This window comes from Lactuca virosa, chromosome 2 (assembly GCF_052849685.1).
Source record: "Lactuca virosa cultivar CGN04683 chromosome 2, Lactuca_virosa_CGN04683_v6, whole genome shotgun sequence".
In the NCBI taxonomy this organism is placed as follows: Eukaryota; Viridiplantae; Streptophyta; class Magnoliopsida; order Asterales; family Asteraceae; genus Lactuca; species Lactuca virosa.
This window is the reverse complement of record NC_136427.1, coordinates 156537883-156564087: the sequence shown is the minus strand read 5'-3', so window position 1 is coordinate 156564087 and position 26205 is coordinate 156537883. Positions and strand designations below refer to the sequence as shown.

The 26205-nt window shown below is 31.7% G+C and overlaps 2 protein-coding genes across 3 annotated transcripts; one reads left to right on the top strand and one right to left on the bottom strand.

The window, feature by feature from the left end:
* The first annotated feature begins 12500 nt into the window (after window positions 1-12500).
* On the top strand, window positions 12501-15768 carry LOC145156572 (IQ domain-containing protein IQM2-like). The gene is made up of 9 exons (XM_079075879.1): window positions 12501-12672; window positions 13001-13386; window positions 13475-13589; window positions 13676-13741; window positions 13862-13950; window positions 14041-14131; window positions 14228-14467; window positions 14591-14692; window positions 14983-15768. Exons 2-9 carry the CDS (start codon window positions 13052-13054, stop codon window positions 15616-15618), a joined length of 1674 nt encoding a protein of 557 aa, XP_078932005.1. The 5' UTR covers window positions 12501-12672; window positions 13001-13051; the 3' UTR covers window positions 15619-15768.
* Window positions 15769-21949: 6181 nt separating this feature from the next.
* On the bottom strand, window positions 21950-25925 carry EDA14 (embryo sac development arrest 14). Of its 2 annotated transcripts, none has more exons than XM_079078672.1 (10): window positions 25819-25925; window positions 24864-24932; window positions 24683-24773; window positions 24481-24572; window positions 24306-24399; window positions 24141-24220; window positions 23633-23716; window positions 23420-23519; window positions 22257-22357; window positions 21950-22153 (listed from the first exon to the last, which is right to left on the bottom strand). In XM_079078672.1, the coding sequence occupies exons 2-9, from the start codon at window positions 24917-24919 to the stop codon at window positions 22265-22267; spliced, it is 690 nt and encodes a 229-aa protein (XP_078934798.1). In that variant the 5' UTR covers window positions 24920-24932; window positions 25819-25925; the 3' UTR covers window positions 21950-22153; window positions 22257-22264. The 2 variants fall into 2 exon arrangements, with proteins under 2 accessions (XP_078934798.1, XP_078934799.1); XM_079078673.1 differs by having other exon boundaries at window positions 24864-24978; window positions 25819-25894.
* Window positions 25926-26205: the final 280 nt, after the last annotated feature.

The window sequence follows — 26205 nt, the reverse complement described above, 5'->3', positions numbered from 1 at the left end:
TTTCTGATTTTATATAGCAGTTCGAATTTATAATAATAATAACAATAATAATATTAAAAAAGATCCGATAAATATTAAGTGGCTATATAATAAATAAATAAAATAAATAATAATAATAATAATAATATAAATTAAAAATAACAAAAAAAAAACAAAATTGGAAAATAAACAACAAAAGTAAAAAAATGATTTTAAATCAAATGTCAAAAAAAATGATTTGATTGATTTTAAGGGGGGTAAATTTGGATAAGGGAGTACTTATAGCACAACCCCTAAATTAATTCCAAATTAATTCTTGAACAATAACAATTAAATAATATGATTTCTCAATTAATATATTATACATATAATATATTAATAAATAAAAAATAACCTCTTTCTCAAAATACCATCCTATCAAATTGCTCCGGTGAAGGCAACCCAAAAGGACCATGCCACTATCGGTTCAAGTACATATCAATTATAGTTATGGGCTTAGACACCTAATCCAACAAACATATCATGATACCTCACCTTATTATTATATAAGCGTTTAAACAATATTTTTCAACCACTATGTACAGACAGGGGGCAGACATAACACACCGGAGGGCAGGACCATTTTGGCATATAGCACTTCTGAAATCCAACAACCCTATGCGGCCTTTTAAACCAGATTCCCCGTACCGCGAGTAGTTAAAAAAGATATTATAACGACACTTATATAAGTCATAATAATAGCTCAAATATTTATTATAAGTTCATAATAACAATACTAATTTTAAATATAAGTTATATTTAAAATAGGGTAAGCATAACTTACTTACAATGAAGTTTTAGCTAGGAGTCGGGCTCTGCAGGGGCAGAACTTCGTCGCTGAATCTTTCTAAGACAGATTCTTGCAGCGCTTCAGCGCTCACCTTACTATACTAAAACTACATAAATAGAAGTCGGATCACGAGGGACTGAAATGCTCGGGGGATAAGAAGGGAAAGACTCTTGAATCAAGAGAATGATGCAAGAAATATGAGAGCTAGAGGCTCTTATTTATAGTGATTGAATTTTCAAAAACTACCCTCCATAGTTACTTAATGACCTTATAGTTATATAAATGACTAAACACTCCTTTATAATACTATTTTAAATAGATTTAATGATATTTGTACTAAACTAATGTCGAAAGTACTCAACACTAGTCTTATAACGACCGCATCGTCGATACCTTTCTAACGATATATACATATGTATATGTATGTGTACGTATATATGATTTACACTTTATTTTGAATTTATATTTTTATCCATTTTTTTTATAAAATTAAATGATTTTGCAAAAATCATAACTCTTTCGTACGGACTCCGTTTTTGACATTATTTTTCTCAAAATTCCTATTTTAAAGAGTACTAAGATTTTCATTTTGGTCGCATTAGCTAAAAGTCAACCATTCTCTTCGTAGCTTTTTATGTCATACATTCGTTGTGCGCGGCTGACTTTTATATCTTATAAAAATCATATCGAATTCATACGGATTCGGATTTCGACGAAATTTATATTTTCGGGATCGGGACGACGTATACTTCCTAAATATATAATAATATATATATGTTTTGGTGCACTTATTTTTACGATATACGGACGATTCGCCTGATTTTTCCTATTTTATTATATTATAATAATCATAAAACATATAATATTCAAGTCATTATTATTTATTACGTCGAATAGGTTACAATTGGTAACCCTAACTATTACTTTGATTAAGATTATTTATCCTAGATAATCTTCTATATAAAAAAATCATTTTTAACGCTTATTATTTTAATTGACTAGCCCGAATCTGCGGGTGTTACAATTATCTCCCCCTTAGGATGAGTACATCCCGGAATCATAAAAAAAACAGGGCTTGTATAATGACTCCGTTCATTTCCTTTCCATCCTAGGTGGTAATCATAACTCTTATGTCCTTTCAAATGAGTATCTAACTCTAGGACTCCTTGACTATTGGCGGTGCGCAATCTTGCACCCGCTCTTTATCCTATGTTGGACTTTTAATCTTAACCTTCGAGTTACAAACTCAGTCCTTATTGGAAACTCTAGCTCTTTCTTAAACAGACTTAAATTAAGATAAGTCTTTTACTTCGATTACCGTAACAAACTTATGGGACATGTTCTGATGAGATCTTGTCGTATGATGCAACGCTTAGACTCAGGTCTTTTAGAGTCAAATTCCATAATAGAATATACCTTCCTTCATGTTCTAACGTGATATAATCACATTCTAGCATGTAGCACATCTAGCTACAAGCTCCTTACCTTAACAACGGTTGCGATGCTTCTATTGATCGCTTCGATTATCTTTCACTTCAATCTTCTGACTTAAGTCAGATGCTACATCGATCTTGGTACTTTGAACCACGTAACATATTCATCTTAGTCGGACTCGATTTGATATGACCACTAGGATCGGATTAACAATCATCTTCTTAGTCATTACCGAAACGATGGTAACGACAGACATGAACAAAACGGAATCAACTACTAGCTTCTTGGTAACCTTGTGACTTTCCCTGATCCAAGTGTGAGTCATGTGTTTTCGGTAGTATAGGCCTCTACTACCATTCACACCTACTCATACTCGTCCCAAGTGTTGTCCCTCAGTTTATCCAAGTCACCATACAAGAAAATCACACAATCATTCAACACATCAGATAACAAAACGAAGGTTTATATTATTTCTTGAAACGATTACACAGATGTTCAAGTTTAACCTATATTATGCCTCTAATAGGCTACACCACCGGATACTATCCGCATGGCTACTTCATAACTTGATCTTCGGGTATCAGTCCTCATTCCTGATTCCTTGCATTGTCATTTGCTTCGTCAAGGATCATATGGAATGCCTTTGCCTTCGGCTTTGGTGGTGCATTTTTCTTTGTAGCTCCTTCCCTCTTTGGGCAGTCTTGCTTGAAGTGCCCTTCTTCATTACATCCGTAACACACCCTTTTGTTGAATGTACACTCGTTGGCGTAATGCCCATGCCTTCCACACTTGAAACAAGTCACCTCATCACTGCATTTTCCAGAGTGTTTCTTTTTGCACTTCTCACACCATCTTGCTTCACTTCCTCTTCTCCAGACTTCGAATATTTTCTCTTCTCGTTGGACCTTGAAGATCCTTCAAACTTTCTCTTTTCGCCAACTTCAACCTTGTTGGCGGCTCTTCCCTTGATCATATCTTCAACAGACTTGGCAGCCCAGATAGCTGCCTCTAGAGTAGGTGCCTGTCGTACTGGCACTGCATACTCCCATGGAAGTCCCTTTGCATACTTGTCGACTTTTGTCAGCTCGTTTGGGACAAGGCGTAAAGCAAACTCCATTTTATCCGTGAAGTTGTTGGTGTATTCATCGATGGACATGCTTCCTTTCTTCAAAGTCTGGAATTGGTTTTCTAGCTCGAGCAGATTTTGGGCTGAGCAGTACTTGCGCTTGAATTGCACCAAAAACTCTGCCCAAGTCAGTTGCAGGGGCTCATTGGGGCTTAGAGTCTTCCCCAGGGTGTTCCACCAGCGAACAACGCCTCCTCTGAACTGACGTACTGCAAACGTGGTTTGTAGCTTGCCTTTGCAACCACATGTCATGAAGGCTAATTCCATCTCCGAGATCCAATCCATGACTCCGATCGGATCTTCCTTCCCAGTGAAAGTCGGTGGCCTTCAAGTTAGAAAATCTTTGTACTTGCATCCATTCCTCTCGACTCCTTCATCTTGATTGTTCCTCCTAATTACTAGCGGATCAGCTTGACCAACGGTCCTGCTGTCGTTCCCTTCCTCAGACTGCCCGTCATTCAGCTCGGGCTGTTCAATAGGCACCGTAAGTTCCTCTCGATTTTGTTGAAGTAAACGCCTTGTTTCCTCCATTTGACGATCCAACATCATCTGGATCAACGCTTGCACTCCGGCCATCGTGATTGGCTCAAGAGCGGCTACTACAACAGGTATGTGCTCAATCACTGGTGGTTGATTCCTGTTTCCATTTGCGTTCCCGACTCCACTTCGGGTTCTTGTCATTTTGATCTATCACCAAATCAGGCGTTTGGTGTGTAATGACGAGAATTAAGATAGGAGAGATTTTATTTACGATCAACGTGTAAACCTTCCCATCACTCCGAAAAGTTACATGCCAGTTCTAATACCGTATTTAAACGTTTAGAAAGTTCAACACATAAAGTTTACAGATCCGGTCGGCAACAGACCATAGATCCGATCATACATTTAGCATCATAAAGCATCATAAATCATTTAGCACATAAAAGCATGTTAGGCATTTTCCCTAAATTAGCTAGTGCTTGTGTCTATTAAGGTGTATTACCTAAATTTTATTAGACACACTCCTCACGATCATCGCTTAGCATTCTAAGTTTAAGTCTAGAAATAAATCCATCTTCCTAGTTCGCTTAAACTAATGCTATGATACCAACTGTGACATCCCCATTTTCACGGCCAGAAAAGACCGATTTTGTTTATGCTTTATAAAAATCAGAGTACCTCTTTTAATAAAAACGTTGCGGAATTTGTTCCCAGAAAAACATGATAAATACGTTATCAAAGCATTTCCGAAGAAATATATTTTTATCCATTTTAAAACATTTGGGATGTCATCGTCAATACAGAAACATAAGCATAAACAAATCTTACATTCATTTACACTAGTGATCTACATCTCTTTTAAATCCCTCAGTGTAAAATAGCTTCATATCGACACCTGTGATATAAATAAGCTTGAGTGGTCAGGTTGGGAAACCTGGTGAGTACATAGGGTTTTCAACCCACAATAATTTAATTATTATGTTTAAACATCAAACAATCAACCCAATTATCCATTCCCATTATCTTCCTTACTCTTAAGGATCTACCCTAAGAATCATCTATCCTGCATTCGTTCATTTCGAAGCCCATTGCTTCCAGGGTTTATATGATAGGCACTAAGTCCATAGCTGCCAATGCTTGTTCGTAAAGCACTAATTCCATAGCGGCTAAAGTTCATTCATCGGGTACTAAATCCATAGCTACCAGTGTTCAGCTAATATGTACTAAATCCATAGCTACCAACGTTTATTTAACACGTACTAAGTCCATAGCTACCAACATTTATCTAACAGGTACTAAGTCCATAGCTACCAATGTTTATTCGATAGGCACTAAGTCCATAGTTGCCGATGTTATTTGTTAGGCACTAAGTCTATAGCTGCCAATGTTCACTCATATCATCTTTCATCTCTCATCATTCATCTACCCATGTTTTACCCAACATATTCGTAGATATAAAATACATATACAGTTTAAATTATTTAAAACATGTATAAAATCGTTCATCCAACATAGAAAGCAAGTATTCAAATAATATGCACACATAACACGTAATTTATATAAAATACTTCATATCTATGTGTAAGATGAAAGTAACTATGCACTCACGTGTTAAAGTGATGATTCCAAACTCGGACAGCGCTTTGCTTCTTAATAATATAATTTCTTTCGACGAAACCTAGTATTATTACCACTAGATTTTAGTCTAATATTTATCGTGACTAATTATTAGCCTTAGCATTATTATTATTATTATTATTATTATTATTATTATTATTATTATTATATAAGCGTTTAAACAATATTTTTCAACCACTATGTACAGACAGGGGCCAGACATAAAACACCAGAGGGCAAGACCATTTTAGCATATAGCACTTCTGAAATCCAACAACCCTATGCGGCCTTTTAAACTAGATTCCCCGTACCACGAGTAATTAAAAAATATATTATAACGACACTTATATAAGTCATAATAATAGCCCAAATATTTATTATAAGTTCATCATAACAATACTAATTTTAAATATAAGTTATATTTAAAATAGGGTAAGCATAACTTACATACAATGGAGTTTTAGCTTGGAGTCGGGCTCTGCAGGGGCAGAACTTCGTCGCTGAATCGTTCTAAGAAAGATTCTTGCAGCGCTTCAGCGCTCACCTTACTATACTAAAACTACAGAAATAGAAGTCGAATCACGAGGGACCGAAATGCTCGGGGGATAAGAAGGGAAAGACTCTTGAATCAAGAGAATTGTGCAAGAAATATGAGAGCTAGAGACTCTTATTTATAGTGATTGAATTTTCAAAAACTACAATCCATAGTTACTTAATGACCTTATAGTTATATAAATGACTAAACACCCCTTTATAATACTATTTTAGATAGATTTAATGATATTTGTACTAAACTAATGTCGAAAGTACTCAACACTAGTCTTATAACGACCGCATCGTCGATACCTTTCTAACGATATATACATATGTATATATATGTATACGTATATATGATTTACACTTTATTTTAATACGTAAACATGCTATTAAAAATTATAACTCGTTCATACGAACTTCGTTTTTGACGTTCTTTATATCCATGCGTAGCTATCGACGATATATACAACTTTCGTTTAGACTCCGTCGGCTAATTTTGAATTTATATTTTTGTCCATTTTTTTTATAAAATTAAATGATATTGCTAAAATCATAACTCTCTCGTACGGACTCCGTTTTTGACATTATTTTTCTCAAAATTCCTATTTTAAGGGGTACTACGATTTTCATTTTGGTCGCATTAGCTAAAAGTCAACCATTCTCTTTGTAGCTTTTTACATCATACATTCATTGTGCGCGACTGACTTTTATATCTTATAAAAATCATATCTAATTCATACGGATTCGGATTTCGACGAAATTTATATTTTCGGGATCGAGACGACATATACTTCCTAAATATATAATATAATATATATATATATATATATATATATATATATATATATATATATATATATATATATGTTTTGGCGCACTTATTTTTACGATTTACGGACGATTCGACTGATTTTTCCTATTTTATTATATTATAATAATCATGAAACATATAATATTCAAGTAATTATTCTTTATTACGTCGAATAGGTTACAATTGTTAACCCTAACTATTACTTTGGTTAAAATTATTTATCCTAGATAATCTTCTATATAAAAAAAATCATTTTCAACGCTTATTATTTTAATTGACTAGCCCGAATCTGCGGGTGTTACATTTTATTCCTTCAAAAAACATTCAATTCCATTCCTTAAAATTGGCACTTCTTTCCATTAACCTTTTATGATCGTTTGGTATTGTATTTATGTATCTTCTCGGCATGTGATTTCCATCTTAAATCGTTTAATCGATCCCCAATTCATCCAATTGTAGGTTATCGGCACCTCCATCTTTTTAACATTCTCATCAATTCGGACCTATTTTATTAATCTCTATTTGAAATTTTTTACTTTTTGATCTGTTTAGGGTTGTCCGTTGAACCCATTGAGGTGGTGATGAAGGAATTTGAGCTTTTAACCGCATGTCTTGGTATGTCTCTACCTTATCACATGTTTAAGAAATAGAACCTCAATTTACCATTTTCCTTAATGGTTTTGTCCCTGCTTTAATTACGGCTGGCTACTTTTGTACTAAATGAGTATATAATGAAAATCAAGTTTTTTTTGTTCTTTTATCTGTTTAGCATCAAAGCAACAAGAAAACATTGTTTTTTTATTTCATCTTGAATAACCATTTAATAGTTATATGTAAAATGTAACACCCCGACTCCTAGGTATAAGTTTTAAAACCTTATTTATATATTTATGGACCTACTCGACGAGTTGGTTGCCCCAACTCGTCGTGTAGAGGCGGGTTAGCCCGCGTGGATTATTGGACCTACTTGACGAGTCGGAGGACCCTGACTCGACGAGTAGGAGCTGGAAAATGAAACCCTAATTTTCGGGGTTTTGCACCCTATTTAAAGGGTCATTAGCCTCCCTCAGCCTCCTTTATCGTTCCCCTTGAGTCCAGAAAACGCTAATCTCGAATACCCTCCATTTGTGTGTGAAGAAGCTTGGAAAGTGGTTTTTGTGAAGAAGGATTGAAGTCTAAGGAGCTTGGAGCAAAGAAAAGCTTGTGGATCTGACTCTACTTCATCTTGGCATCATTTTGAAGGTAACAAGTCGTTACCTTGACTTATATTTAGCTAGATCTCTTCATGTAAAGGTTTAGGGCCATTTTTAGTATATTTGTGAGTCAATTCGGGTATTAGGCATGATCTAAAGTTGTAACTTCAGATCTGGACTCCTCTAAGTCCCTATAGCCATAAAGTTATCATATTTAGCAAGCTAAGGCTCTTCTTCTTGGTTTAAACCTTTCCCTTAGCTTGGTTTTGGCATCTAGGACCATGCCTGTACGTAAATTTTGCAACTTTACGTAGAAACCATGCCCTAGGAGGTTAGATCTGCAATATGGAACTTTGGGGTAGCTTAAAAACGTCTGGATGAGAAATGGACTGAAGGGACTCGACGAGTCGGTTGAAGATTGCCTGTATTGGTTCTGCATGAACTCGGCGAGTCAGTAAGAAGACTTGATGAGTCAGTTAGGGTTTTCCCGACATTTGGACACGCATGGACTCGACGAGTTGGTTGGAAACTCAGCGAGTCAATTAGGGTTTTTATGATTTCCTGAGTTCTTAAGGAACTCGACGAGTTGCTAGCTGCACTCGACGAGTTGGGTTAACATGGACTGTTGACTTTGACCGTTGACTTTGACCTTCACCAAGGGTTGACCAGTTGGGCTTTGAGGGTATTTTGGTAATTTGGGATTCTGATGGACTTGGTCATATGGTGGTTGAGTTCGTGGTTGTGATTCGGGAGTTTGATCTTATCGCTACAGTTCGACATCGTGAGGTGAGTTCTTCTTACTATATCAACAGGGTCTAAGGCACCAAGGCCGACCCTTTATGATTTGTATCCTGGTTATAGGATGGTTGTTATGTTAGTGATCTGTTAGATCGGTATCCTGGTTATAGGATTATGCTATGTTAGTGATCTGTTAGATCGGTATCCTTGTTATAGGATGGTTGCTATGTTATTGATCCGTTAGATCGGTATTCTGGTTATAAGATGGTTGTTATGTTAGTGATCGGTTAGATCTGTATCCTGGTTATAGGATGGTTGCCATGTTAGTAATCTGTTAGATCTGTATGACTATCTGTACATGCTAGCTAGCGTATGATATTTATCTGCACATGTTTGTTGGTTTGGGGGATTGGGTTGAGGCAGGTCCTGCTTCGTGTTGTAGGCCAAGATACCCAGGGCGGACCGAATAGACTGTAGACCCGGTTAGGGCATACTAGTCAAGTCGAAGGCCCGGCGAGCAGTCCGGATAGGCTGAAGGCCCTAAGAGGCGGTCCAAACGTGTCGAAGGCGCGGAGAGCGGTTCAGATAGACTGATGGCTTGTGAGGCGGTCCAGTCAGACTGATGGCTCATTATGCATGCTGTGTTTGTTTATATGATATGGTTATATCTGTATGGCGTTGATATTTTGGGGGAACTCACTAAGCTTCGGGCTTACAGTTGTTGATTTTGTTTCAGGTACTTCTGATGATCGCGGGAAGGCGAAGGCGTGATCGTACGCCTCCTTATGTTTTCATGATTTGATTCTGGGATACTCTGATGTTTAAACTATTTTAAGGTCAAAATTGAACAAAATATACTTTTTTTTTGGGACGGAGGGAGTACTTTTTTTTTCGAACAGCTGACTTTTTAATCCAAAAAAAATAAAAATGAGTTTTTTTAACCCGTAACAGAAAGTATGATTTGTTTTAATTAAAGTAAGACAATTTTATTTTATTTTTACAGAAGTTTTTTTATTAAGGGATGATTGTGTATAATTTAGCTGAATATTGAGATCTGTATATAATTTCAAAAAGAGGGAGAGAAATTCAATTTAAGTATTTGAATTTAATTTAGAGGAGCTGGAATGCTGCATGGGCAACGTGGCCATAATTAAGACCAATCTTGTACGGTATAATGTACGCTAACTTTAATACGTACAACTCCTACCAGTACAAATCTAATAATCTAATAAATAGAATAATACCCTGCATGGGACAGAATGCTCTCAATGCCGGATCTACATTTCTAACATTTTCTATTTTCCTATTTCATTAAATGTCTATGTAACAAAACTTTAAAAGTGTTTATAAAATATACTTTTTTTTTTAGGATTGGAACTACAAACTTATATAATTTTGTTGGATAAATAGAATTTTGAAATGTGATATAGTGTTTAGTCTTTTTAGAAGGGCGGATATAATTAGAAACAATTAGCAAGGTGCTAGTTAAAGTTACAATATAGTAGTATAACTGTATAAGCATAAGAAAGAGAGCAAACACCACATATTTCAATTAAAACAACTATTATCGGCTTGATGTTTGAACCATTGTAAGAGATTAGTTGAGTCTAATTTGTTGTATTTATAGAGGAGCATCTTAACTTCTTGAAAACAAGGACATTTCCCATGAAACCCATTGAAACTTAAATGAATCGATCACTCATCACATTGTTATCCAACGCCCTTAACTAACGAATCAAAATCGTATATATATATATATATATATATATATATATATATATATATATATATATATATATATATATATATATATATATATCATTTTTAAGCCAATTGTCGAACAAATTTCATTGTTTTATTTTGATAATATGCATATGTGCATAGATCCGAAAAGTACGTACTTGTTGTGTTTTTTCAAACCGGTTTTACGATTGAAAGATGATATACACATAAGATTTTGGTAGTGTTTTGAATGAAAAATATTATAATAATAAAAAAGTTATAGGATTCTTAGAATTTTTTTTAGTTCATCAAAGATCTTAATTACCTCAATCATATGTGCATTTTATTTATATATAATATTTATATATAATATAAAATGTTATTTATATAAACTAATACCATTAGCTTGTTTATTCCACTAGGCATGTTTGTTATGATCTCCCAAGGAAAAGGTTGAATGGTTACTTTAATTGAAATAATTATTTTTGTCATGATGGAATCATTGAAGCGTTTTCGTATGAACAGTGATTTTTTTTATTTTGCTTATTGTTAAGAGCATTTTTTTCACTTCCATTGAATTGGATAAAAGTTCTAATTGCACGATATTAGTGAAATTATAAATTTTCTGATTTACACATACTTTCGTATTATATTTTTATCTACATTTTACTAAACTTTTATTAATTTCAATTTTTTATGATTGGGAACAAAAAAACACTAATAATAATTTTTTTTTTTAAAAAGACATAAAATAGTGTTCAAAGTGACATATCGAACAAACATGATTTACTCAATATGTTATATATTTTTTTCATTTGATACATTTCATGCATTCAATTTAATTAAAAATTTTAGATAAGTTTAAAGAAAGAAAATAAATAATGGATAGAGCAATGAAAATTATTGAATGCAAATTATTTTTTGAAAAAATATGTAGAATAACCATTTTTTTTAAATTTCCTCAATTTCATCAAACAAAATGTTACCTCCTTATTTATAACATAAGTAAATTTTGAGTATAAGACTTTTTAAAATCAAAATAAACTTTTAGATCAACCATTGTATTAAATACTAATATCATGACAGTTGTACATGACCATGCAGTGTAATGCATGATTTTTTATTTATTTTATTTTATTTTAGATTTAATAAAATCCATTAAATAAATAAATAAATACTGATTTCTCTTTATAGGTGCTTGGTTGTTTGGTGACCTAGTCTCTTAAGATCCCGCACCTCTTTCAACCAATGCTCACTTGGCATTATAAATAAAATTCAAAAAATAGGTAGTAGTGTAATTATAAATAAAAAAAGTACTTATATTCTCAATATATATAAGTTTTATAATAAAAGTTAATGAATAAACTGAGGCAAAGTACTTCCACATTTTGACCTTTAATTCAAAAATAAGGTTTTTATTAACTTGTGGATTCCAATTTTTATTGATATTGAAGCTAACAGTATCTTTCTATGATATGACAATTCACAATTGTGAGTATGCATGGCATGAAACCATAAATCTCATTTCTTTTTCTAAAAAAATCCTAAAATATATATTATCAGATACTTTATTAAACATGTGATGCTTAATTTAAAAGATTTAGTTAGTATTATTGAAAAATGATAATTGTTATTCCAAATAGCTATCTTTACACGATATGACAATTGTAAGCATGCATACTATAAAACCATAAATCTCATTTTCTTTTCCTAAAAGATCGAAAACTACATATTTTATTAGATACCATTTTCAAACATGCAATATATCTTTCTTTCTTTTTTTAAAAATAGTTAGTATTATTGGAAAAGAAAAGATATAAACTATAAAGTCTTCATTAACTTGGCTTTATATGTTTAGGCAAAAGGCCACTTGTTATATATAAGAGTCTCATTGTAATTTTTAACTTGGAAAACAAGTGTTATTATTCCACGTGCCCCTCTCTCTCTCTCTTCTCGACTTTCTCTCTCACACACTAACACCATGACTATGTGATGGCTTTTATATAAAGACTCCAACTTTTGCGATTATAGACATTGAAGAAAGTACAACAAGCACACACCAACTTCTCTTGACTCTACTACTCTACTTCCTCTGAAATCTTTGATTCAAAAAGGCCAACAAAAAGATACAAAAACAGAGCACCCAATCAAAATCTGTCATCTTCAAAGTTCAACCCTACCCATCAAATCAAAATCCTTGTCAAAGGTAACTCACTCATTCATCCTCTTATCTCTTAATCTCTTCCATTCTTGTGGAATTCTTTTGTTAGTCAATGCGATATATTATATATCATAATATCATTACAGCATCTTTGTGCTTTTTGTATATGCCCACAAGGTTCTCGACGAAATGCGTCAATGACGTTTCCTTTTGCGTTTTCGCATTTCATTTCTCGATAGTCAAACCTTCGATTTCTCTTTTTAAATGGCGAATTTGTACGATTTTGATGGGAAAATGTTAAATGTATGATGATATGATCCGATCTCTGTTAATTATCGAATTGGTTAATTAATGCGTCGCATTTAATTTACAGGGAAAATCAAATCTCACAGCTGTTGAAAATCAAATCGATTTTCTGAGTTGCATGGGGCTATCATTTTCGTGCCCTTATACTGCGTTCACAGATTTAGAAACGATTTCAAATTCCATCAGTTCGAAGAAAGATGAAGTTAACAGTATCGATGGATCTATCATCTCTGAATTTTCGACTCAAGAAACAGAATTAGATTACGCGAAAATGAAGGAAATGTGTAACGGATTATCAGGATTCGATAATGTGATTGATGAATTCACGAAAACCTCCATTTTTGATCCTGGAAGCCCTGAACATGAAGCTGCAATAAAGTTACAGAAAGTTTATAAAAGCTTTAGAACAAGAAGAAAGCTCGCAGATTGTGCAGTTCAAATTGAGCAAAGCTTGTATGTGTTTTATTTTTTTTATAATCCAATATTTCAATTCTTTTATCATGTTTAATTTTCATTAACATAATTTTATATATAATTATAGGTGGAAGCTTTTAGATTTTGCAGAATTAAAAAGGAGTTCGATTTCATTTTTCAATCTTGACAAACAAGAAACTGTTTATTCACGTTGGTCAAGAGCTAGAACAAGGGCTGCAAAGGTATATTAAAAAATAAATTGAAAAATTAAATTAAATATTTTATTATAAAAAAAAAATTTAAACAAGTTTTGTAAATTTATTTTCAGGTAGGAAAAGGTTTATCAAAGAATAGTAAAGCCCAAAAACTTGCGTTGCAACATTGGCTCGAGGCTGTAAGTGAATTAATTAATTAATTAATTAACCTCAAATATTTTAAATTATGATTATGATTTATGATACTCGATATATAATTTTTATATAAATAATAATCAATATTTATATAATTATAACAGATTGATCCAAGACATCGTTATGGCCACAATCTTCATTTTTATTATGGAAAATGGTTGCTCTCTCAAAGCAAAGAGCCTTTCTTTTATTGGTAATTAAATATTTCCACATTTATATTATTCCTTTTATAATATTTAAAACTCTTTAAATCTAATATATAACTTTTTTTAAAAAAATTCAGGTTGGATATAGGAGAAGGAAAAGAAATAAATCTTGTTGATAAATGTCCTCGATCAAAGCTTCAACAACAATGCATCAAATACCTTGGCCCCGTATGTACTTTTAATTGTTTATTATTTTGTATTTTTTTTTTATAAAAATAAAAAATTCTTATAAAGATTTATTATTTATGATGTTGATGTGTATAGATGGAGAGAAAGGCGTATGAAGTTGAAATGGAAGATGGAAAGTTATTATACAAACAGACGGGTGAGTTTGTTGATACGACAGGCGAACCAAAAGGTGCCAAGTGGATATTTGTTTTAAGCACATCAAAAATTTTATATGTTGGAATAAAGAAAAAAGGGTCTTTTCAACATTCAAGTTTTCTTGCTGGTGGGGCCACATTAGCAGCTGGGAGAATCGTTGCTGAAAAAGGAACCCTAAAGGTATTTTTTTAGTAACAATTTTTTTTATTAGGACTATTTTGAAAAAGTGTACAAAAAAAAAAAAAGTACATTGCTATTTCTTGTATCGAAATTCTAACCTATTTTGTTTTTTTTTTTCATCAGGCAATTTGGCCTCATAGTGGACATTATCGTCCTACACAAGAAAATTTTCAAGATTTTGTTTCATTTCTCCATGAAAACAATATAGATACGACAAATGTTAAGGTAAAAAAACACAACTCAAAATCATTAGGGTTTTATGCAGAAAAGTCTCGTTATTTTTGGAAAAATTTTGATAAAGTTGTAATTTTTTTTAACAGAAAAGTCCTGATTATTTAATTTTACACGATGATCTATCATTTCCTGTTGAAATAAAAATCAAGACTTTTCTGTGAAAAAAATTACAACTTTATCAAAAAATTTCCAAAAATAACAAGACTTTTCTGCATAAAACTTTTTTTTTTTAAAACATATTATACGATATTCGTTCTTATATTTCCTTTTTATATTCTCAGATGGATTCAGATGAAGATAAAGATAAAGATAAAGAATATCATGTCAATCACATCAATAGTGTTCATGTAAGAACACATTCATCAGAAGAAGAAGGAGAAGAAGAAGAACCCAAAAACGATGATCATATTATGAAACAAATTCAAAAAGACGAAATTACCCTCGAGATACCAAACATCGATGAAACTATTATACCCCTAAACAACCAAGAAACAATCTTGGATGGGTATGAAGCAGCAGACGATTCATTCAATTTGCAAGAAATTATCAACACTCCATTAGCACATGATCATCAACTTTCGGATGATGAAGAAGATGAAGAGGAAACAATCATTCAAAGGATTAATTCAAATCAAGAATCAAATTCTTTACAATTAGGAAGACAATTATCTTGTAAATGGAGTACAGGAGCGGGACCTCGAATTGGTTATTTACGAGATTACCCCTCGGAGTTACAATCACATGCATTAGAAGAAGCTAATTTGTCACCAAAAAGTGCCCCATGTAGTCTTAGGTATACTAACACAATGTTATGTACAAGTCCTTTTTCTTTTGAAAATAGGAGTTTGTTGAGAAGAAATGAGAGACCTTATAGGACACAATCAACTCCATTAGATATTGGATGCATAGATTTTTAGAAAAAGTCATTGATTTTTTTATTTTTGAGTTAGGGAATTGTTTGATTAAAATTTGTTAATTCTTTTTTTGTTTTTCTTTTTATGTTAGGGATTCTTTAGAAGTTCAATCATGTATACAACCTTTAGTTTTCTTCTTCTTTGTACAAAATACATATGGAAAAGGAAAAGGAAAATGTAGATGTGTGTACATGGGTTGTAATGAAAGATTATTCTTTTTTTGACTTTTGTCTTTGCAAATGTGGAAATAGTGGGTTGTAATTTATGATAGAGTTAATTTAAAAAAGAATCAACATTTTTGGTAATTTTTCGGTAAAGACCTATTTTTTTTCAGTATAAAGATCTTACCTTTTCATTTTGGCCATTTTCTCTGGTTATCATTTGGTAAAAAGGTTTTTTTTCTCGAAAAAATAATTGAAATAACGTGTCTTTTTATGAAAATATAAGTTTATGCTTATTTGCAGATTAAATTACAAAAATGATCATTGTTATATATATCAAAAGAGAGGGGTTGATAGACAATGATGGATTGGGACAAATAATAATAATAATAATAATAACTAAAAAAAATTGTCAAGAAAAACTACAACTAAAAAATTAAATTTAAAAAATTCACTTCTATAAATAGAATTGACAAATTGACATTTTGTAATATGTCCTATTTATTTTGGTTTTCTCAAGTTAAAAAAAGTTGAAACTAACAATAACTTTTTAAAATATTAAATTAAACATTCTAATATTAGATGGGTTTACAACGATATTAGGCCTTAAGTAACCAATTGGGCTACATGATTAATGAATTCAAAAGACAACTATATTATTTTGGATCAATAATTTCAATTTAAATAATACAATAAGAAATAAATAACAAGTGTGTACTTCTATGTACCACAATGAGATCAATAGAATAAAAGTCAAGAGGTGTGGTTTAGAACCCCCCACAAAAGTCCTTGGAAACCCAATATTTTGGTCCATTATTTCAAATTATATAATTTAAGAAGCTCTACTTATCTTGAAGGTCCACATTTTCGTTAGGCAATGGAACATGGAAAGTACATGTGATTGAGATGCACAATCTTCATTTTTAATTATTTTCTAAAGTTTGACACCAATTTCAACTTCCATGTTTTCACGTTTGTCACCATACATAAAACTATGATTATTTACAAATTTGATCCCTATATTTACCAAAAATTGCAAGTTTAGTCTAAACTTTGAAATTATCCTAATGTCATCCTTAAGTTTGTATTTCATTATGAATATGGTCTTTGATCCATAAAAAATGACTTCAAATTTGTAGTGAACTTACGATTTTGTTTAAAGCACAAGGACTATGTGTCTGTGTTTGTAATGAAATGCACGCTTAAAGACGATATTGATACAGTTTCAAAATTTAGACTGAATTTACAACTTTAGTTAAACCTAGGGACCAAATTTGTAATTTACTCTAAGAGTAAAAATAAAAATAAATGACGTCACACTTTAGGGACGTCTCGAGTTTAGGTCACAAAAGTTTTCACATAAATCTATATATTTGATTCCTTATTTAATGTATGTTTGATAGGTATGATCTGTCACAACATACCTCTATTGATAATTGTATGCATTTTGCCATTGTATATTGTGCCATGTTTTCAATATTTCATATAATAACAAGAGTAATATAATAAAAGTCATTATATATGTTTTTTCTTGTTGCATTTTAACCTTATTTTATTTTAGTCAATAACAAGTCATATATCTTTAAAAAAAATTCCACTGCAATCCTATATTTTCAGTTGAACATGTATTAAAACTGATAAAAAAAATTATTAATCTACATGACATCATATATTTACTAAACTAGCATCTAACTTTCTAAAATGAATTTTTATTTGCATACATTCTATGCATATAACCTTGCTAAACAAGCAAATATGGAGCCATTTCAAGAAGCATAATGTTAATTTATAGATTAGATATTATGATGTCATGTAGATAAGTAAGCTATATTAGTTTTAACACGTTACAAACCATAAGGAAAATAAAGGGTCACAGTAGTTGTGGTGGAAAATTCTTTGAAAATACATGATTTTTATTAACCAAAATAAAATATAATAGTTAAACTGGAAAATATCGAAATATAATGACTTTTACATATATTATCTTAAATAATAAAGTTGGTCTTTTGAAAGAAAGAATATGCACTTGTATCTTTTTCTTTTAAGCCACTTTTTTGTTAAATACTTTTCTTCACTTGTTCATAACATATCAATATATCATTGACAAATCCAGATTCATAGTTAAGATTTATAAGTTATATAAAATGTTTTAATGAGTGAAAAGCATGAAATCTAAGAATATAACTGACGTGGTAGATTGGAGGTCAAGGAAACAAAAACAAAATGACACTTAGCATGATCTACAACAAGATATGCTCAAAATCTTATTTAAGTTTCGGTTTCTTTTGTTCACTTTTGGTTCAATGAATCTTTAAGGGTCCATTATGTTGACTTTACAATAATATGAATATATAATAGAAACATTAAACTTGCCACTTGATAATAATTCATTTCTTAAATACTTTGAGGGTTTAGATGTACATTCTCAACATATGGATATGCATGATTAATATAATTGAACTCAATTAAATATGCACTTCATTCATCATTGAAACATGATTAAGGAGATTGTTTGACTAATAATCAAATGCACTAAACGTCTTTTAACAAAATATACTTAAAACAAGTTATAACTTAAATCCATATGAGAGATATTTCATTTAATGGTTGTTTTTTTTTACTCAAGCTAGGAGTTCCAAAAGGAATGTTCATGGTTCAAAACCAGACACACCTAGAATATTATTAGTGCTCTGCGATTTACGCCTCACGTGATAGGCTTTGGGGCGGATTTTGTGTGGACTGTCCAGAAGGAACAGTTTATCATTTTAACAACTAACTAAACTCTTCGATCAAAACATTCTAAACAGTACAATATATTTTCTAGAGTAACAAAAAAAAATTATTAAATTTTATAAAATCAAATTTATAAAAAAAAATAGTAAACCGCATCATTTGAGCGGCTTATATCAACCCTCCTTAAGGCCCACGTAGGAGGCCAATTATGAAACACTAACAATATTTTGGATGTGTCAGAATTTGAACCCTAAACATCTTGTCTGGAATTTCGCAACTCGTACACTAAGCTCCATTATAGGGGCATAGAGTCAAAATAAGTACCCATTCAAAAATCTTATATTGAGATCTTAAAGTTTCTTTGAAGGTATATAGAATAGATGAAACTTTTTTTTTCTCTAACGAATACACACTTGTATTTTTTTTGAGGGGGTGAATATGTAAATTTGAAGCATGCATTATTGGGAACTCCATGACTCCAAGACGTAGAAACAAGCATCTGGTTGGAGTCAGACTGAGATGCAAAATGTTGGAAAGAAGTGATTATTTAAACAACATTTACAGGGATGAAGGCTTCAAATTGTTTCAAAAAGTAGAGACAGATCTTATAAATCTAGAAACTGTTTTTATGATCATGGAATTTTGTTTTATACTTGTAAATCTTCATGGTTCAAAGAACGGACAAGACACCAAGATGAGAATCAAATCATAGCAGTTTCTAAGGTTTGATTTTATACATGTTTTAAAAAAAGGTTATTTGTTTGTTTTTATACGGGAATTTGGTGGGTTATGAACGGTTGTGTTGTTTTACTAGTGATGTTTATATATTGGTAGTTAATGTTACAAGAAAACTTTTCAAAAGGAATATCTAGTGGTTACATGAAAATTAGAAGGGATTATAACGTATAAGGAATCAAGATTTTTGTCATGTGATGTGTTGTGAATGGATACAAAATTACATATACATTGTCTGAGCGTGTTTGGCACGAAGCGTTTGGGAGCGTTTAGGAGTTTCTAGCTTTTAGCTTTTGACAAAACGTTTTATTTGACAGTACGAGCATTTAGCTTTTTGTTTAAAAAAACAATTCAAATCTAAAAGCTACTTAATGTAGCCTTTAATAAAACGTTACTGATTTTAAAATCAATTTCCAAAACTATCCTTAAAAATATATTTATATATTCATTTTTTTTAAAACAATTATCTTTTTATTTAATCTTACATATTTCAAAAGCTTTCGGTTATTTTTGTCAAACACTCATATAACAAATAAAATGTACAGCTTCCAGCTAACAGCTACTTTTGCCAAACACACCTTATGTATCGACTTAAATATCTAAATCATTGTGATTAATAATATATATACATTAATAAGTTTCATTAATAATAATAATAATAATAATAATAATAATAATAAATAAAACTAGTGCTACTTGTAGATAAAACATGTCATGATGACCTTCGAAACTATGGTATTCTAAAAAAGAAAAGAAATAATAAATCGGAAACGGAATTACCTACAAGCGTTGGACGTTTGTTTTGTTAGCTATATCATTTATGTTATGTTTGGTGGACTAGCTGAAAAGCTAGTTGTTGGCTAAAAAATAGATGAGAGCTGATAATCTAGCTCATAAAAAATTACGTTTGAAAAAATAACTAATAAGCTAGCTAAAATATGTTAAATGACAAAAAAAATGGCATATAGAACAGTGAGTTTTTTTATAATTTATAAAGGGTATTTGGGAAAAAATTTAAATATGTCAATAAGCTCATTGAAACACTAGTTTGGGTCACTTTTTAATAGGCTAACTTATAGTTTTTTTGATTTGCCAAACAAGATAACATAAGAAAGCTTGAAAAATAAGCTAGATGTTATGTGTCAAACATAGCCTTAGTAATCTAAAGAAACTTGAGACATTTAGAGGTGTTGGAAATTTTGGGTGAAAAGGGGGTATGTTGATGATCAAAATTGCTTGGATAGTTATAAGTCATGTTATCAGTTTCCTTAAAAACTATTTTCTCTCTATGCTCGAGAATCCACAATATTTTTGCACAATCATCGTAGAACAAACACTTAAATTCTTACTTCTTAGGCACAAAGAAAGTAAGCAAAGGGGAGTTGTCATCTAAATGTTGTTTAGGTTTCGGGACCACCGCAAGGAGAATTGCCCCTTAACCCCATCCACCCCATGTCAATCTTCGTGTTCGCGATCAAAATCGTCTTATGTAAGTGTGCACTCTGCAAAACATCAAACTTGTATCATATCACAGTTTGACCTGTCTTTGACACTCTCGAATGAATTTCAAAAACACCAAAATGACCGAGTCATACTAAAATCATCAACAAGACATTCATTTTTTTTCTGGGAAAAACAATGCAAATGTTGGAAGTATTTCACATCTACTCAAAAGTAAACTAGCATGGTTATATCAAACTAAGGGAACATTTGGCTCAAAGCAAGAATTTAAAGATAAATGCAATTTAATGTCATTTTCAAGAGATCCCTTGGCATTTAATTGAAAGAGATGGGTCGTATTTAGATATAGGTAGGGCTGCAAACGAGCCGAGCCGAGCCCGAGCCTGGCCAGGCTCGACTCGGGCTCGTTTAAGTTCTAAGAGGCTCGAGCTCGAGCTCGGCTCGATTCGAGCTTCTTGTACTGAGCTCGGCTCGAGCTCGTAAATAATTATACAAGCTCGACTCGGGTTCGGGCTCGGCTCGTTTTTTGTCTGACTTGCCTAAATAAGCTTAAGCTCGGCTCGAGCTCGTTAAGAAGCTCGTTTACTAATACCCTAAATTCCTAATCCACAAATATGTTTTTATTTTAATATATAAAAAAATAAGAAATTATATTATATAAATGCTCGTTTAGGCTCGCGAGCCTAATCGAGCTTAGTGACATAGGCTCGAGCTAGAGCTCGTTTAATAAACGAGCTTAATATTAAGCTCGAGCTCGGCTCGGGCTCGTATAAAATCGGTTTCAAGTCGAGCTTTTAGCGATCCGATCCCGAGTAGCTCACGAGTAGCTTGGCTCGTTTGCACCCCTAGATATAGGATTTAGTGAGGTGTGGGCCAAATTGATCAAATGCAAAAAATAGTTGGATCAAGCTCATTGTTAATTTGTTAGATAGTGAAATGAAAATATTATATTTATACTCTTTGTAATCAAACAATTGTAACTGTAACTATTTGTCACTTTCTTCAAGCATCATTCATAGTTATATATTAAAGTTCAAAAATGAGAGAATATAAGTAAACAATCAACCATTAAACACTTGAAACTTTTTTCTACTCTGCATCTAAACCAATATCTAGTTATTGTAATTAAGAACACGTTTTGTTAAAACATACACATAACATCATTATACAATTTCTCGTCAACAATTTGTAGGTTTCATGTTGCAAAAGGTAAAAAAAAATTAATAATCTGTTGCTCTTATGGATACAAAATAAAGTTTAAAAAAAAACATACTTATAGGCTATAGCACCCATATATGCTTCAAAATATATAATTTAAATGGTTTCCACATTCAAGAAATCATTTAAAAGATACCAAAAAAAAAAAAAAAAAAAAAAATCCTTACTTTGACAACAAAAAAAAAAAAAAGCAAAACACATAGGAACTTAATTCCCCGAAAAACTTCTATCTGCATTGAATAAATATATGACAAATTGTCACTAATTTGTTTATACTATAATAATAAAAAGATGAAAAATCATAAAGATAACAAAAAAAAAACAATATTTTACCCTTTTTTTTAACGTTTGCGTTCTGTTTTCCACTTGTATACTGGTCTAGAACTAGGGCAAACAATCTCATCTTCACGCAGCCTTCTTTTTTTACCCTTTTTCTACATATACAAATTAATATTTACTTCAATGGTTAAAAAAATAAATAAATAAACAAAGTACTTTCATTGATTTCTTCATTATAAGATTCGGCTTTCATTTATTCCTAGAGTAATTTACTGAAATCGTCCTTGTCGTTTGGTCGAAATTACACATTTAGTCCCTATCTTTTTTTTTACACTCGGACAGCCCTATGGTATTTTTTTTGTTACTAGTTTCGTCCCTACCAGACATAAAAAGACTATACTGCCCTTGTCTCTTTCCTTTATTTATTTGTTACAATGTTGTGTTTTAAAATAGGAAAACTCTATAAAAGTCTTCATATTTTAGCTTCATAATCGATTTAGTCCTTATATATTTTTTTTATTCAATTAAGCCCCATAAACCAGCAATTGTATTATTTTGGACCCTTTTACCTCGCCTGTTGGTCATCCCACTTTCAAAAATTACACTCTTGGCCCAGATTTTAAATTTTATTACAAAATTGGTCCAAGTTTTACACTGTTGGCCCAGATTTTAAATTTTATTACAAAATTGATCCAAGTTTTTACACTTTTGGCCCAGATTTTAAATTTTATTACAAAATCGGTCCAAGTTTTACACTTTTGGCCCAGATTTTAAATTTTATTACAAAATCGGTCCAAGTTTTACACTTTTGGCCCAGATTTTAAATTTTATTACAAAATTGGTCCAAGTTTTACACTTTTGGCCCAGATTTTAAATTTTATTACAAAATTGGTCCAAGTTTTACACTTTTGGCCCAGATTTTAAATTTTGTTACAAAATTGGTCCAAGTTCTACACTTTTGGCCCAGATTTTAAAATTTATTACAAACTTGGTCCAAGTTTTACACTTTTGGCCCAGATTTCAAAATTGTGTTACAAATTCATTCTTAATTTAGTTTTTTTACATCTTTTTTTTTAAATTTTGTTTGGAATATGTTGTTTTTGCTTTATAAAATCATATTTATACAAAAAAAACATCTTTTCACATAAAAAAACCTTCTTTTTTCTATATAAAAACCTTTTTTTAAATACATGTTTGCATTTAGCACATATAATTACCTGTAATTCTTGTTTCATTGCCATTTCATTATAAACTTTCTCCAGTTCTTGAACTCTTCCTCTTCTTGCTTCCAACTCTCTGTAGGAAGCAGCTGTCCTCCTGCAAAAGTAGAAATAATATTTTTTGAAAATTAATTTTTTTTTTAAATATGATCATGTAAAATAATATCATCAACATCAATAAAAAGCAAAAGTAGAAATACTCTATTTTACCTTTTAATTTTACCAGGCAAATCTTCAAAAGCTTGAAATCCACCAGCACTCTTTGTTTCTGATAGTATTCTCTTAGCATCTTCCCTAAAAATATAAAATATTTAAGATTAATGACATAAAAGACCCTATATATTGGGTTTTTTTCCGGATTGAAACCTAAACGTTATTTTTTTTTCTATAAAAGCCCTTGAAATTTTCCATTTTTTTCAGTTTGACCCTTTTAGTAGGTTTACCAGTTTTACTCAATGATGTAAAGGTTTTTTTTTTTAAATAAAGTTGAGGTTGAATCTGAAAAAATGGAAAAATGTATGGGCCAAATCGGAAAAAATGGAAAAATGTATGGGCCAAATCGGAAAAAATAAAAGTGAGGTTTAATCCAAAAAAACAAATATATAGGGTCTTTTATGTAAATAACCTAAATATTTAACTATAAAATATATTTATTGATAGCATAAAGTCCAATTAGTTTTTATTTTTAAAAAAAAAAAACACTTAAAGAAGTTCAGACCTATCTTCAGCATAATATACATGTCTGTTTGAAGGCTGAGAATCAAGTGAGTGTAGTGTTGCAGTTAGCTTTTCGATTTTCTGCATTAAATGAACATAATTTAATTATATAATACTCTCAAATATACAAAAAAGAAAAAAGGAAAAAAAAAAACAAATTACTAACCTTTTTCTCAGATTGAACTTTCTGCAAGATATAACCTATATCTTGTGACTTCATCAACAGGAGTTCTTCTTGAGTGTATTTGTTTGGGTCACCTCTGTAGAATATAAACAAATCAATTTATTGGTTTTTGCTTTTCTTTTTGTAAAAAAAATGGAGGTGGGGTGTAGAAAATTACGCCTGTTTATGTACTCCATCAACAGTCTTGGAGTTGATCATCTTGAAGTAGAATTCATCTGGATTCTTGAATGCTGCCTTTTCCTTGAGTTTCTGTTATGAATTTTTAGTAATCATGTCATAATTTTAGTTATATTTTGAATAAGAAATTAAGAATAAGATTATAATATTTCCAAAGAAAAAGTAGTTTTAATTTTGCTTACTTGTAAGTAATCCTCTTTTTTATGAAAGGCCTTTGCACGAACAACATAGTCCTTGTGTTTCTCAAGAAGTCCAAACCTTTTCCTTTCTTTTCTGAATGTAATTCAATTCATTAAAAAAAATGTAAGAAGAATATGTAACAAGAAAGATGAATTGAAGGATGAAATGTCTAATGTCACTTACGGTTGAGATCGTTCCTTGTGGGCCCGTCTATGAACAGCATGCTTTAAGGATGACATTTTCAAGAATTAGCTGCAAAGAACAATGGAGGACAGAAAGGGTTCTTTAAATTGTAACCCTTTGAAGAAAAAGATTCAGAATTTAATGTTATGATTAGTGAAGTCTAATTGTAAGATTGAAACAATGGGAAAAGTGTTAGAAGTCTATAGTTGTATACCATACTCAATTAGTGAGTAAACTTGAATCAATTGAGCAAGTTATAGCCTTGGTAAATAAGAAATTAGAAGATCGCTAAAGTAAAGTTAAGCCTAGCTGCAATATCAAAGCGAGATGATGAAATCAAAGAATTGAATACCCAGATTAATCTCAGGACGGATGGAATACTGATATTGAAAGGCTGAAAACGGAAGTTAGGGAAAAGTATGAGTTAGTTGATGATCTGAATCAGAAGCATGATGATCTAATGCCATGTACAGATGAACTGAAAACGATTTCAGAAAAAAAGGAGAAAAACCCGATCTCTGTTAAGAAAAACTGATTACCTGAATCTGCCGGAGTCGATGGCGGAGGAGTGTGTACGAGAGAGAGATGAGAGGGAAAAGGTTGGGGCCGACGATGATTAGAAGAGAAGAGTGAGGAGGCGGACGTGAGGAAAAGAATATTAGGGATTATGAAAACTGCGACCAATTTTTTTCTCAAAAGGTTCAACACTATGCCAACCTTGAACTTCTGAGAACGATGAGTTCAATATTATGAAAAATTGAATCTGTTTGGAGATTATAAACACTAACTACTCCAGTATTTCATGAAGAACAAATACAAATCACAAGAACACCATTGTTTTCGCACTAATTAACAATAAATTTGACGATTTATTAGGGCAAACAAGTGAAAGTAAGTAAAAACAGCCACATAAAACTTAGGGAAGCTCAAATGAGCCAACGAGTAGCGTGCGTACCGGAAGTATGAGCGAGAGAGACGGCCGCGAGGAGGCGACAAGGGCGCACGGCGGCGAGGAGAAAGCTTATAAGATGATAGTTGGGACTGGAGAAGGAGAAGAAACTGTGTTTTATATGTAGTAAATATGTCGTAATTAAAGGTTAGTCCCTGTAGTTTAGAACTTGTTACAGTTTACTAACCCAAAGTTTTGCTTTTCCCACTTAAGCCGGTGGGTGTCATGTCCCATAAAACTCGTGAGTGTCAGTCATATCACACTTTTATTTTTTATTTTTATTTTTTTTTAATTTAATAAAAATGACATTCTATAAAAGTAATAAAAGGAAAATATTTCATTTATTTAATTAAAACTATTACAGTGATAAAAAGATAATTTAAATAAAATGAC